A 13988-nucleotide genomic window follows, 5' to 3' on the forward strand; every position below is an offset into this window, starting at 1 on the left:
CATAGTCGCAAATAAAATTTAAAAAATGCAAAGAATAGAAGAAGTAATAATTGAAGTGCTTCTATAAATTATCTCAAGTATATTAGTTAAATAATTTATAACTGTAGATAAATTGATTGTGTAGTAAATGGCGTGTAGTAGCAATTGAGTCTGACAAGCAGTCTTATCGAAAAAAAATCAACTCACATGCAAGTGTCGAGAGTACAAGGAAATAAGAAATGGAAAGAACTGAGATTTAATCACGACACAACGTATGCGTGCCGACTGATTCTACTTGGTAACTTTACAATTGCTATTTTTCGTGGGCGCAACTAATTATTGAATGTCTATTTCCGTGCAGTACATCATAATTTTCCATTAATTTGGATTGGCATAAAAGAATGGTGAAACATGCTTATCTCGGTTGCGCAAATTTCATATGCTTTTTTATTAGGCTGTCTGACTGTTTTACTCGAGACCGTTTCATTCTCTTCCTTTTCATGCATTGAAAAAAATAATATGCTATAGTATTTTTTAGATGCTTTTGCAACTGTCAATTTAAACAAATATCTAAATGCAAATATGTCTACAATAAAAGTTCCAAAAATTTGTCGCTTGTTGCGCATCAGTTACATATATTTTTTTATAATACTAGATAACACAAGCGCGCGCTATTTGCTCTATCTAAGAATTCGCATGGTATGACAGCTGCAAATAACACGACTGAAGCATGTCGTATCGCACAAGCGAGACGACCAATTAGCATCTCAGAAAAACGACAACTATACTTCGAGACTTTCGACTATCGACTTAATATGCCTTTTTTTATATAGGAGGACAGGACAAAATGCGCGCTTCGCGCGCGCAATTTGTAGTTGGGCATTGTATATTTTTAAGAATTTGTATACATGCAAAAAAGTAATTGTATGCGCAACGTCAATTTAAAATAAAAAGTAATTTATCACTCACTGATACGATTCGCAACAGCAGAGTTGTACATCGCTAATTATATGTGTTAAACTGTAACAATACAAATAAGTATATGATTATTATAGACTGATTACGTAAAATCGAAATTATTAAAACATTATATTAAATATACTTTATATTTTACATTTTGTAAAATAGGTATTTATTAAAATAATTATATAGAATACTGAAAAAGTCTTCGTTTTAAATATAAACTCACAAAATTTTCTACGTATGGTTTTGTCTCTAACACTTATTCGAATTCTCGTTCGAATCATTTGAATAAATAAAATAAAAACAGAGAACAGATTTTGCACAAGTAGCAAATAACATAAAAATATAAGACACTTACCTCACCATTTCTCCGCCGTTGCCCGATGCCTCCTCGGCCTCCTCCTCCTCTCAGATTTCCTTGTTGCACCGACACAACACTCACTCGCAAAAATCATCGATCGCGCGAAACGGCACTCCCGTACGCGATGTGAGATACCGCGAAACGCACGAAATAGTGAAAAACGACAGAGCGAATTACAGCGCGAACGCCGAAATCACACACAAATTTCACGCACAAGTTTCTCTGTTTTCCCGAAAATAGAACGGATTACACGAAATCGATAGATAATTAAAAGCGTGGTGCGTAAACGTGATGTAACCGCGACAAAGTACCACGGTTCACATTCATATTTTAGATGAGTTAGTCTCGTGAAATACCTATGTACGTTGATAAAGAGCCGTCGCCTCAACACGCAATTAGTTTCTCATTACAAGTTGTAGGAACTTAATAATCGAGGAACGTTACTCGTTACTGATAAAGGTGTACAAATCGATAGCGTTTTATCCCTACATTCGTCGCGATCGAGTCTTGGAAACCGATAACGCAAAAGTAATAGCACGCACGGAGCGACTCTCGCCACTGCCTGCCGGCTCGACGTTCGGCGAGCGAGTGAGAACGCGGCGACCTTCAGGTACACGATGGCATGCAAAAACGTCGTACGTCACCGCGCCGAGTGGAAAAACAACAAAAAAACGTTGAGGATTCGTTGGCCCGCTTAATCGTCGTACGATGCCGCGCCGAGTGAAAAACAAGAAAAAAACGTTGAGAATTCGTTGGCCTGCCTACGCAATGGAAAATTCCGTACTTAATATTTTATTGTACATTACTTTGTTCCGTGACTGTTGCTACGTTTTGCGTATTATTCCGCGGACTTATTGGTATTGATTAAATTAACGATCAGTTCTGTTCAATCGAGAAAATGTTTCGAAACAAAAATCGTTGTTACTTAAATTCTAATTACTAAGATTAGAGATTTTACCTCAATAGTTGGTGTATACAAATGTATATTTCTAAATTGCAAATCTTCATTTACTACGAATCTAAAAGAGATGTAAAGCACGCCACGCTTCGAGAAAACTAATCGGCATCGCGGAAAAGAGGCCTCAACTGTTCGATATTAACGACATTCACGCTGGTAACATCTCTTTTTTTAAAAAAAAGAGAATTATACATGAAAAAAAGAGATATTTTAATAACTTGCTACAAGTACTACGATATTATAGCAATGAAAAATGTAATTCTCTTATTTTTTACAACAAAAGACATGCAAACGCTACGTCCCCGCATACTCGTCTATCTTATCGCGGTGAAATTATAGCGAGCAAGTTAATTGGCTAGATTAAATTATAAAGCGATTATGCTTTTCCCACCGAAACTTCATCTACCCAAATCCTCGTTACAGTATTCGGACGATATCCGATGAACAGATTACCTCTTCGTTTCTTTGGGTTTTCAACGTTCCAACAATGGCTTTTGATTACTTAAAACCGCATCAGATTTTATTCCATAAAATTTTCATATTATTCTTAATATCATGATCCTATTCATAAAGAATTAGCATATTCTGCCTGCTCTCATGGATTATACCATTTGTATTACGATCTATTTGCTTTTCATAAATTCTAAAGAAATGGATCCAATAAATTTTCTTGCAAAATATAAATTATTGTAGAATCACATTTCAGATTTCTTTAATATGTTAGACGTATTATGTATTATAAATTAATAAATTTGTAATATATATTATATATTATATGTATATAGTTAAAACAAAATTGTGACACAAGTCGATATTTTTTATTTTATCGTTTTCCTCTCTTGTCATAGCAAAATATTTCATATTACACTATTCTACTGTCTAAATATAGTGTAATTTTCCAGAATGTTATCATACTTGACCTATCCGTTTATTACTTTGAACATTTTATATCTCGCAATGTGTTCTAGCTAGAAACTTGCGCTTATTTTTCAGGCCAGCAAGAATTACGGTTGGGCGAGCAGCGGCTGCAGTATTTTATCCGAAATCGGGACGATGCATCTCGAGTTTACCTACTTGAGCGATATAACGAATAATCCAGTGTTCAAGAGCAAAGTTGAGAATGTAAGGAAGGTCCTGAAGAGCCTGGACAAGCCGAAGGGTCTATATCCAAATTATATCCATCCGAGAACAGGAAAATGGGGTCAACGTAAGTGAAATCTGAATAATCGGCGTTACATTTACTATATATTTACGTCCAAGATTCTTTTATTAATATTCGTAAATATATTATTCCAATTTGCTCCAGCAACGACGTAACTTAAACATTAACATTTTTGAGACGTTTACAAAAGAATGCGATGAGAATTCAACACACTTAATAAAGAGCTAATACATAGCTAGATACTATACACGCGGACGAAACAATATCGTTTATTCACGTCGCCTGAAACAAGACATTCATCTTAATATTTATTACGATAAATATCATCACGTGCCTCAGTGATTGAATTGGCAAACACACCCGTCACAGATTGCAAGAAGGTCTAGGAGTTGAAAACCTTGGCTGAAATATTCATCGCAATAAATTCTTGTTCCTTTTACAATCAGTTATTATAAAATACTAAAATTACATTTAAAATTAACATTACGAAATTTGCGAAAGCATTCGAAACATTTAAATTCATTTTCTGCGAAACTTTATTTTTCAACTTACGTTATTGTTGCAGCGAATGAGCGATATCCATACCGGGCACATCATTTGTTTAGAAAATTATTTACGAACCATTCAGGTGCAAAGGAATATATTTCGAAGATGTACAAAATTGCGTCTATATTGTTCGTTATATGTATTATACATACAGAATTCGTTTCTGCATCGCAGAATTAATTGTTTTATCCTCATTACCATTACTTTTGTGTAATCATCTGGCAGCAACATTTTCACATTTTTTAAATTCATTTTCATGCCTTTAATGGCCAGAACTATTTCTTAAAACTATCAGGAACTCTGGAGCTATTGCGAATCTATGCAGAACTCTCGGAAAAAAAATAATTTTTTAAGTAATAACTTCACAGAGATGAAGATGGCATCTTTTCCATTTAATTGTAAGATTCATATCGGTCTAATTTCACTTAATATTGCTGGGAGACCCGGGAGACGCTTGTGTGTCGCGCACCGTTCGTGTCCCCGCGCACACATCCGCGTTCGCGCTCTCCGAAATAGCCAGGCTTAGCTCGTTGGAAAGAACTAATTTATTATCAGACAAATACAGCGGAGAGAAAAGACAATACGTCTGACCGGCTTGACAGCTCGGCTACAAATCTTCTTAGCCGTTTTAATAACAGCGGCTCGTTGTTATGGGAAAGCTTCGCAACTTCTTCACGATTGCGTTTGATCCAACGAGCCCGTATCGACGCTGATGCAACAATATTATTATTTATTCATGTCGCCTGAAACGAGACATTCTTCTAAATATTTATTGCGATAAATACCATCGCGTGCCTCAGTGATTGAACTGAAAAACACCGTCACAGATTGTGGGGAGGTCCAGGAGTTTAAAACCTTGGCTAGGGTGAAATATTCTTCGCAATAAATTCTTTATAACGAATGCAAAGTAATAAAGGATTATAAGAGCCAAGACAGGATGTTAGTGTCTAAATGATTTTAATTTTTAAATTTGTTGCGAAAAATTTACCTCAGCCAGGGTTTGAACCTGGACCTCCCTCTCATCAATTCGACCACCGATGAGAAACGCCCGCATAGCGATAGGGAGGTCCAGGTTCAAACCCTGGCTGAGGTAAATTTTTCGCAACAAATTTAAAAATTAAAATCATTTAGACACTAACATCCTGTCTTGGCTCTTATATCCTTTATTACTTTGTACTCGTGATTCCCACGTCAGAGCCTTATGAATTCTATTTCTTTAGGATGATTTAAAAGGGATGCTTCAAAAGTTAAACCAATTATTACATACGCGATTTTACAGTTTCAAAACATACGCGATTTTACAGTTTCAAAACTAGCCCTGTTTCAAGACCGACGAATCCGCGCGCAATTTGCTAAGTTTGAAAAAGTATATAAAATTCAAGCAGAAATGTTATTATTAGACTATCAAGATCCAGTCCGACCGAAGATACAATAGTATCTCCTTTAATTGTCATTTTCACATTTGAATTCACGATCAACGTCTCCAAAAAAAAAATCGTTATGTATGTCTTCGACTGTGCAACGTTGAGTCGACACAAATGCATCTGTGTGTTATGACTCATTATTATAATTTTACATTTAACACATTTTCGGACGTGTAGTACATGCTCGAAATAGTTTTTTAATCCGATAGCCATAGATTTTACACCGTGAAAATGGTTTTCTGTTGCACAGTCGCGAGGTGAAAGAGCCGTACAACTTCTTGGTCGCCTTGTTTTTCTCCTCGCCGTTTCGTATCGCAAGCGTCGGCTCATGTCGCCTCGCGAAAAGATGCTGCACCGCAGCGTCGCGGCGTCGGCGCCGTCTTCGCCATAGCCGATCTTGAATATCGCATTTATCATCCTCCACCTCCTAAATCCCCTGCGTCTGCGTGCCTTCTTATTGTACGTATGACGAGATCCTCGGGGATGTATCATCCAAACCGTTCGGTATCTAGTCTCACCGCACGCCCCTCCCACATTTTTCACGGTTTCGCTCTGGCGGGCGCCGTGTATTGTAAGTACACCAAAAAAAAGAGAGCATTGCTCGAATGGTCAGAACTGATGTTTCGATCAAACGTATTCATATACGGAATTACTAATAATTAGTCTCTCGTCGCTGAATCGCGCGGATGCACACTCGTTCGCAGATCTTTATTAATTAATTGCCCGTTAATTATTAAGGAATTCGTAAAATCGACAAAGGACTTTTCTATTCACTTTAATCCGCTCTACCTGTCCACGAGGGGTAACACGGTAATTACTGGACACCCTGTATAATGAACCGAACAAGCTTTATATAGTTAATACGTCAAATATTGTACTGCTATAATAATTATCAATACTCAATACGAATTCATTGACAAAATTTATTGTCACGTCGGTACATAATTTGTTTGGTGAAACCTTTATATCTTCCTGAACGAGAACATCGTCGATCTTGTTTGCTCGAGCGCCTCTCTTTCTGAGTGTAACCAGTAGACATCAATACATTATTGGCTTTTTCCTAACAAATATATAACGCGCTGTCTCCCTTTGCAAAATAAAAATCAGCGTGCGAAACGTTTGTCATTTTCAAATTATAAATAACATTCGTTCGAAGCCTATAAAGCTCACGTAGCACGACTAGCCTTCATGCACTCTCGTACGATAACGTTCTTACGATAATGTTCCCGACGAAGTAGCGATCGGGGAGATAAAGCGAATCCGTACATCCTTTCATCGCAAATCTCACATAAAATGGGTACCGTGCTCTTAGCCCAAGGCATCCAGGAATTAACCCAGTAGATATCAAGAAATGTGCCCTTTGTTTCGCCCGCCTCAAACGTGATCGAAGTAGCGCCGAGAACAAACCCCTCTTTTCCGGGGAAAAGATTCTTCCAGCATTCCTTTATCTCGCAGCGATTACCGTTGCTATCCGTTTTAAAGCGGTATCTCTTTTAGAGCAGTCGAACAGCCGTTTTATCTTGCAAAACGAGTCGGTCCCCCCCCCCTCCCCTCACCCGCAAGCCTTTAATTTCGCTTTAACATGAAAGGAATGGAAAATAAAAGTAACTGGTGCATTAGAGACTTTTTAATGGGGAGAAAAGCAAATCTTGTTATTTGTATTTAAAAGTTTCCTTTCACGTGTGTCAAAACGTTTATATATTTTTTAAATATTTTAATATGTATGCATTTTTTTCTTCAACTTAAAAAGAATATAATGAGACGATGTAATAACCCAGATTCTCAATACTTTTCTTTCATTCTCTTATTCTTTGATCGAATTCAAGTTCTCTTTTGTCAATTTAAAAATAAAAGACTTTTTATTCTTTAATTGTGCATAATACAAGTTTTTAGCGGGCTAACATATTCGTTTAGAAATTATATCGGAGGCAAAAGAATTTGTTAAAGAATTTGTAAATGAAAAAGAGATATAGTGGGCCTCGCCTAATAATTTCTGAGGACAATATGTCGTGAACTCTCTTGGAATTCGCATGAAATTTATTTACGACAGAAACGTTTTCGTGGGAATTGCAGATCATATGTCGCTCGGTGGACTCGGCGACAGTTTCTATGAGTACCTACTGAAAGCTTGGATCCAGTCGGGCAAGGACGACGTCGAGGCACGTGAAATGTATGACGATGCTGTAGCGGCTATAACCGAGCACATGATCAAGACATCTCCTGGCAAACTTGTATACGTGTCGGATTTAAAATACGACAGGCTGGAGCATAAAATGGGCCACTTGGCTTGCTTCGCCGGTAAGTTTTGCACGTGCATTATTAATGTAATTACTATTATTTTTACATCGTAATTGTCAAACTTGAGCAATGTCGATACTCGGATGCATTGTCGTTAAATAATCTAATTACAAATACTCCGTTAAATGATTAATCGTTAAAGTTTATGATATAGTTGTAAAAATCATTTACTCATTTCAAGCTTTATCGTCAAGACGGAATTATTTTATTTTCTTGTATCAACATAAACGATCAATTCAACAAATAAATAGGAACTCGTCAATAACGTTATCATGGCTTTGTAGGCGGTATGTTCGCTCTGGGGGCAAAAACTCTGGAAAACGAGCTGTCTGAAAAATACATGAACATCGCCGCTGGTTTGACCAACACGTGTCACGAATCGTATGACAGGAGCGCTACAAAACTTGGCCCCGAAGCTTTCCACTTTATCGAAGGCAACGAGGCTAGGAGCTTAAAGAACGGCGAAAAATATTACATTCTACGACCGGAGGTAAGTCGTCCATGTTTTCATCTCAATGCAAGAGCAGCGCTAATTGATTAAGTATCTTTATCGCAACTACGTTCATCCTTCGTCTCCTCTGAAGGGGGGAGAGAGAAAGATTGCCGTACTGAAAAATTATTTTACTGTTCGAAATCGTTTTTAACCGCGAAGAACCCTTGGAAAAATTTACTTCAAATGAAATTAAAGTTTTCAAAAGTAATCTTTCGCAAATCTAAGAATTTACTTAAAGAAAGGAGAGTTTGCCTATTGTCACCAGTAATGATTAAAAATTGAGACGGGAAACTTGTAGTCAGCCCAACTGGCTAGTTATTTTATTACTTTATTGCACAACGTTTCGACCCTATTTTTTGGGGGATCTTTTTCGACGACGATGACTGACTTAGGTGCGTTGCTTAACTTTTAGTCGTTTTACTTATTAACTTACATTATTTCACAATTACGTTGTTGTTGATTTGCAGTACCACTTGAAAAGGACCCAAAAAATAGGGTCGAAACGTTGTGTGATAAACTATAAATGAAATAACTAGCCAGTTGGGTTGACTATAAGTTTCCCGCATATTTTCTCTTTTTAATTAAGTATTAAATTTAATTATTTTAGTTATAACGCTTGTAATTCTACCAGAAATTTACAGAATAATATAAAACTCAATGCTTCGTTTCCTTATAAGAAGGTCGACATAATTTATTGGATGGAATAAAACGAGATATACTTTTCCGCAGACCTTCGAATCCTACTTCATAATGTGGCGGTTAACAAAGGATCCAAAATATCGCGAATGGGGTTGGGAAGCGGTTCAAGCATTGGAGAAGCATTGTCGGGTTCCCGGAGGATTCACGGGACTTAACAATGTTTACTTAGTCGACTCGGCGAAAGACGACGTCCAACAAAGTTACTTCTTTGCTGAAACATTGAAGGTAAGGAGAAACGAAACATCGTTTCGATTTGGTTTACACTTCTCTTAAAGACTGACTTAAACCTTTAATATTTACTCCTTTTCGGCAACGGCGGTATATCTCAAATTTATATTTAACGTGTGCAACATAACGCTTCGATTGACACTACGTTGTACAATTCTTCTCTTGTTTCTTGTACAATTTATATATTTTGTTTTTATAAATTAATGCTTCTGCAAATTAATTTACGATAGAATATTAAAGTATTTCGTTAATATCGTATCATAAACTTTATTTTTAATCAGCGTATTTATAGAGACAAAAAAGAAACAGATATAATATTCGATAAAGAAACATTCCGATGAAGAATATTATTTAAGATTTAATCAATAGATTACGCGAGAGAAAGAGAGGAGAGTTAATGAAAATATACGTATATTATACGAAAGTATAACAATATATAGGTATGAAAATATAAAATGTGAAAATATTTTGTCTTTTTCCAGTATCTCTATTTGCTCTTCAGCGACGACGATCTCATAAGTCTGGATGACTGGGTATTCAACTCCGAGGCTCATGTGCTTCCTATCAAGGGCAGTCCTCTGTACCGCCCAGCTCCCTCTTCTTTATAAACCGGACGAGTTTACGACAGATTGAACGATTCTGACAATTATCGTTCGGCAGTGATAGAACCGACAGATATATAAATATTATATACACATGTGTGTATATATATATTTATATAATATGATGATACACAGTGGATCGGAATTAATTAGTGACAGAAGACTGAAGAAATTCACTTGGAATTAACGGAGCGCTTTTTCGCTAGTTCTTTCTACGTAATGCTGTGTCGATAGCGAAAACATTTGTGCGACAAAACGAAAATGCACTTTCTGTTCCTCTATTTTCTTATTTGGTATCTGAAAAGCGTTAAATTTAGAAAAATAATGTTATTTGTGCGCGATCTATTCCGATTTTGACCCATTGTGTAACACAATAAATCTGCGAATTAATGAAGAGGACGAAGAAGAATTAGGCTGCCCTTCGATCGCGCTTAGAGCGAACGACACATTTTAAATTAAAATAATTATTTTAGGTAAACGAAAGGGAGAACAAATCAGAGAGTAAGAGAGAATGAGAGAAAGAAAGAGCGCGAGGAGAATGAGAGTGAGAAAAAGGATGAAAATGTTAACGAACGTTATTTAAGCCACGTTTGTAAATAGCAAAAATAAAGAAAGTGAGAATGAGAGAACGAGCGAGAGAGCTACGAGAAAATAGAAAAGCATGTTGCGAGAATGTGAATGCTTCGCCCATTTCCTTTTCCAGCCGCAACGCAAAGCGATCTATATTTTACACTTACATGTATATTAATAACGTTAACATTTTTAACATTCTCTAAAGATCACGGCAGGGTAATCGCTGAAGTATAGCCGCGTTCCTTTCTTTTTCGTCAATAGTTACTCTGGACACGTATAACTCTGCCAGAAAGACGCGACAAGGCGTCATTAAGACTGGAAATTATACCACGTTGTATATTAGAAGAAGAAACATTAATTGAATTAGTAAATTAAAATGTTGATAATGCGAATTTGTGTATAATGTTGCAAGTATCTTTGTGAATATCCTTTCAAGCGTTAAATTTTGACGAGTTATATTGCGTACGAATTTGACGAATTAACATTGTTAATTGAAACGCGTGAATTGCTTTCAAATAGCCGAATGAGGATAAGTTGTGCGTCGGCACCAAATATCGATATGAACTTGTTTTGTAAAACTTCGAAAATGAAACTGTCAGTCAATCAAAAACAAAAAAAACAAAAGCAAAAAAGAACAGAGGAAAATAGCGATAAATTGTTGAACCACCGTTTTTAAAAAAAAAACGTCCCGTGCAACGTTTTGTAACACTAACATTTAACGCGCGTCTCTTTCCCCGTTTTTTATCGATGTCCCTCAAAAAGATTTTGACCATCCAACAATTTTGTAATCCTCGAGTTCAATCTCTCCAGAATTTTTTAACAAAGGAAAAGAGGAGAAAGTACACAAACCAAACTGTCATTCTCACGATTGCGGTGCGAGCGTGCGTGCTTTTTGTATGGCGAGCTAATCGAAATAGAACGAAATAAAGAGGAAACCCGAAGAGGGTGCGGACCGAACGTACGAATGCGGTCGCGCGTTCGCAACGATGGCCGATCATCATTGCAAGTCAGTCGAATATCGTAGTTGTAAAGCGGTTAACTAGCGAAACGATTAACTAGCAAAGTCTATAATGAGAGAGTAGAGACGTGTATATAACGATTACAAGAAAGTCATATTCTATACGAGGAGTGCGAGATATAGAGTGGGATTGTAGAGGAAACACCATATAATTGTATAGCGCTTGTAAGAATTGATTCGTCCAAATTGATTCTGCAATATCCAGCGACAAACAATTATAAGCGGTAGCATATGTCACAATGATACGCGTTTTCGCAGTGTTCAGGGTCGGTCTTACAATTGTAATTGCGGCTGCAAGAGATCTTTTCAGCGATAACGACCGTTTTTATCGCAAAGATACTCTGATGTTTTACGAGTCCATCTGGCGAGTGAGCTTTTGTAAAGCGTTTTTTTTTTTGTAAGGCGTTCTCCTTCAGTGAATTTCGTGGTGTCTCTTATTGAATTTCCAAACAATCAGCATCGCACTCGTTGATAAGAATGGCCGGAAAGTTACTTAATGTATACATAGTCCAGAGTTATCGCGCTACGTTTTCCAGGAAGATGAGGTTCCAAAGGCGAAACTTCGAAACGTCATCTTCAGGCGCGAAATAAAAAATACATACACACACGTACACACACACACACACACACACACACGCACACACAGTTAGACAAAGAGGCAGACAAATAGGAAGATTTATATTATGAGATATACACATGTACAAGCGCGCGTGTAAACATTCACCCTTGCGTGTCCGAATGAGGCGAAGTGGCTAGCGAAATAAAATTTGCGCGATTATGCGTTGAATTTCAAAGCGTGACAGTTGATAATAATCATGTTGTCGTTTTTCGTTTCACGTCGGGCCTCCAAGAGGCTCTGTCCTGATGCTTACTAGAAGTCAATATTATTTTGGCAAGCATCCATGTTAAGAGAATCTAGAGAAGAGTTGCACCAAACTGATCAATGTCAATCGTCGATGATTAAGCCTTCATTTTCCAATCGTAACGTAAGACTACGGCCCAGAAAGGGACAAAATCCGAAACATTAAATGACATTACATTAAAAATAGCACCTTTCTAAAATAGTATATTCTGTACGTAGACTATTTTCTGCATATTGACTATCGTAGATGAATTACGATTAGTTAACCATCGGTGTAACTCGCTCGAGAAATGATTCGCAAAACGATGTACAATATCTCAATATCTCAATATCCGAGAAGAATCTTTCATAATAGAAAAAAAAAATTCATTTTGTAACATAAGATCCAATTGGTACCACAAGATAATCATCCGTTGTTGATAACTAGAATAAATTACTGAAAATTAATCAGATTTTATGATGAACTTTTGTAGTTACTCGATGGTTACTTGTGATAAAGTACACCGTAGATGTTTATGGCAATCTATAGATGACTATCATTTCAAAATACTCCGTTTCAATACCCCGCAATTCTTCAAATTCATCATAAAATCTCACAAACGGCCCCCGCATCGATAACACACACAAAGTACAGTAAGCTCTAGGCGGTGTGTATGTAAAAATAGTGATAATAACATCGAGAATAACGGCGAGAATGGCAGTGTCCGGCGATGACGATGATAGTAATAATGATAGCCTATACATACATTTGTGAATAGATATTTAATAATTTATTGTTAACTAGAGTATTTTACTTGGACTACTTCACTGAACGGGGTTTTGGGTACAATAATCTTTTCTTATGTCAGTGATGGCGCTTACAGTTTGTTTATTTGAGCGATAACGAGAGAAAGGGAAAGAGAGAAGATAAAAAGAACTAAACCTTAGCTTAACTCGCCTGATCTTTGTACAATGAGCGAGGACTACGCGCCACAAAAGAAAAAGTATATATATATATATACATATTGAATCCGATATAAGCATATATGGGACAATATAAATATATATATATTTATATATATATGAAAATACACACACATATATATATATTAAAGAAGAGAAAAATATGTCACATAAAAAGTTTTGTCAGATGCAAACTATACTTGTAAATATGATATACAATCTAGTGATAACGGGGTTTTACTTTTAACAGCTTTACGTAATTATTACTTTGTCATGATCAGTGAAATAAATAAATATTGATAATACGTTATATTGCATATTTCAATATTGATTTCCATTCCCCAAAAGTTTCTCTCACTTTTGAGAATCAGTATTGACTCGTGGCAGATATAATTTATTATATACAGTATCACAGAGAGAATTTTCTCTTAAAGTTTACTCTGAAAATCATGTAATCGTGGCACAACGTGGCATTTTGGACACCTTTATGAGGGTTTTTTTTAATGTTACCATACATTCTACTAGAAATATATGGTAAAACATTGAAAAACTTTTATAAAATTCTTCGAAATGCCGAAATGTCCCACGATTACATGATTTTCGGGATAACTTTTGAGAAGAAAGTCTCTCCGTGTAGTTTTACAAGCATGATATAGAAACTTTACGAATTTTGTTCACCTTGTAAAGCAAGACGTATAATTATAGATGTAATAAAAACTGTATCTCGAGAGATTATCGCCGATTGTGTTAATTACAGCGATGCTGCATCAAGATTTATTTGTCGATCGTGAAATAGCTTATAATCTCCTAAGTGAATTACTATGCTCTAACGAATTCTCATAATAGTACCTTATGAAGTAGATTCTTGTTAATCAAACGG

General features: G+C 36.3%; 1 protein-coding gene across 1 annotated transcript in view; it reads left to right on the forward strand.

The window, feature by feature from the left end:
- The window catches only part of LOC105558151 (mannosyl-oligosaccharide alpha-1,2-mannosidase), a 16760-nt gene extending 5855 nt beyond the window's left edge, over positions 1-10905 (forward strand). Inside the window, exons 2-6 of the mRNA XM_012005695.1 lie at positions 3255-3468; positions 7467-7691; positions 7976-8181; positions 8914-9108; positions 9594-10905. Coding sequence (XP_011861085.1) covers positions 3255-3468; positions 7467-7691; positions 7976-8181; positions 8914-9108; positions 9594-9719 — 966 coding nt within the window. The 3' untranslated portion in view covers positions 9720-10905. The remainder of the gene's footprint in view (positions 1-3254; positions 3469-7466; positions 7692-7975; positions 8182-8913; positions 9109-9593) is intronic.
- The last annotated feature ends 3083 nt before the right edge of the window (positions 10906-13988 follow it).

The sequence above is a fragment of the Vollenhovia emeryi genome, unplaced genomic scaffold, assembly GCF_000949405.1.
Source record: "Vollenhovia emeryi isolate VEMERY1.0 unplaced genomic scaffold, V.emery_V1.0 DF939375.1, whole genome shotgun sequence".
Lineage (NCBI taxonomy): Eukaryota > Metazoa > Arthropoda > Insecta > Hymenoptera > Formicidae > Vollenhovia > Vollenhovia emeryi.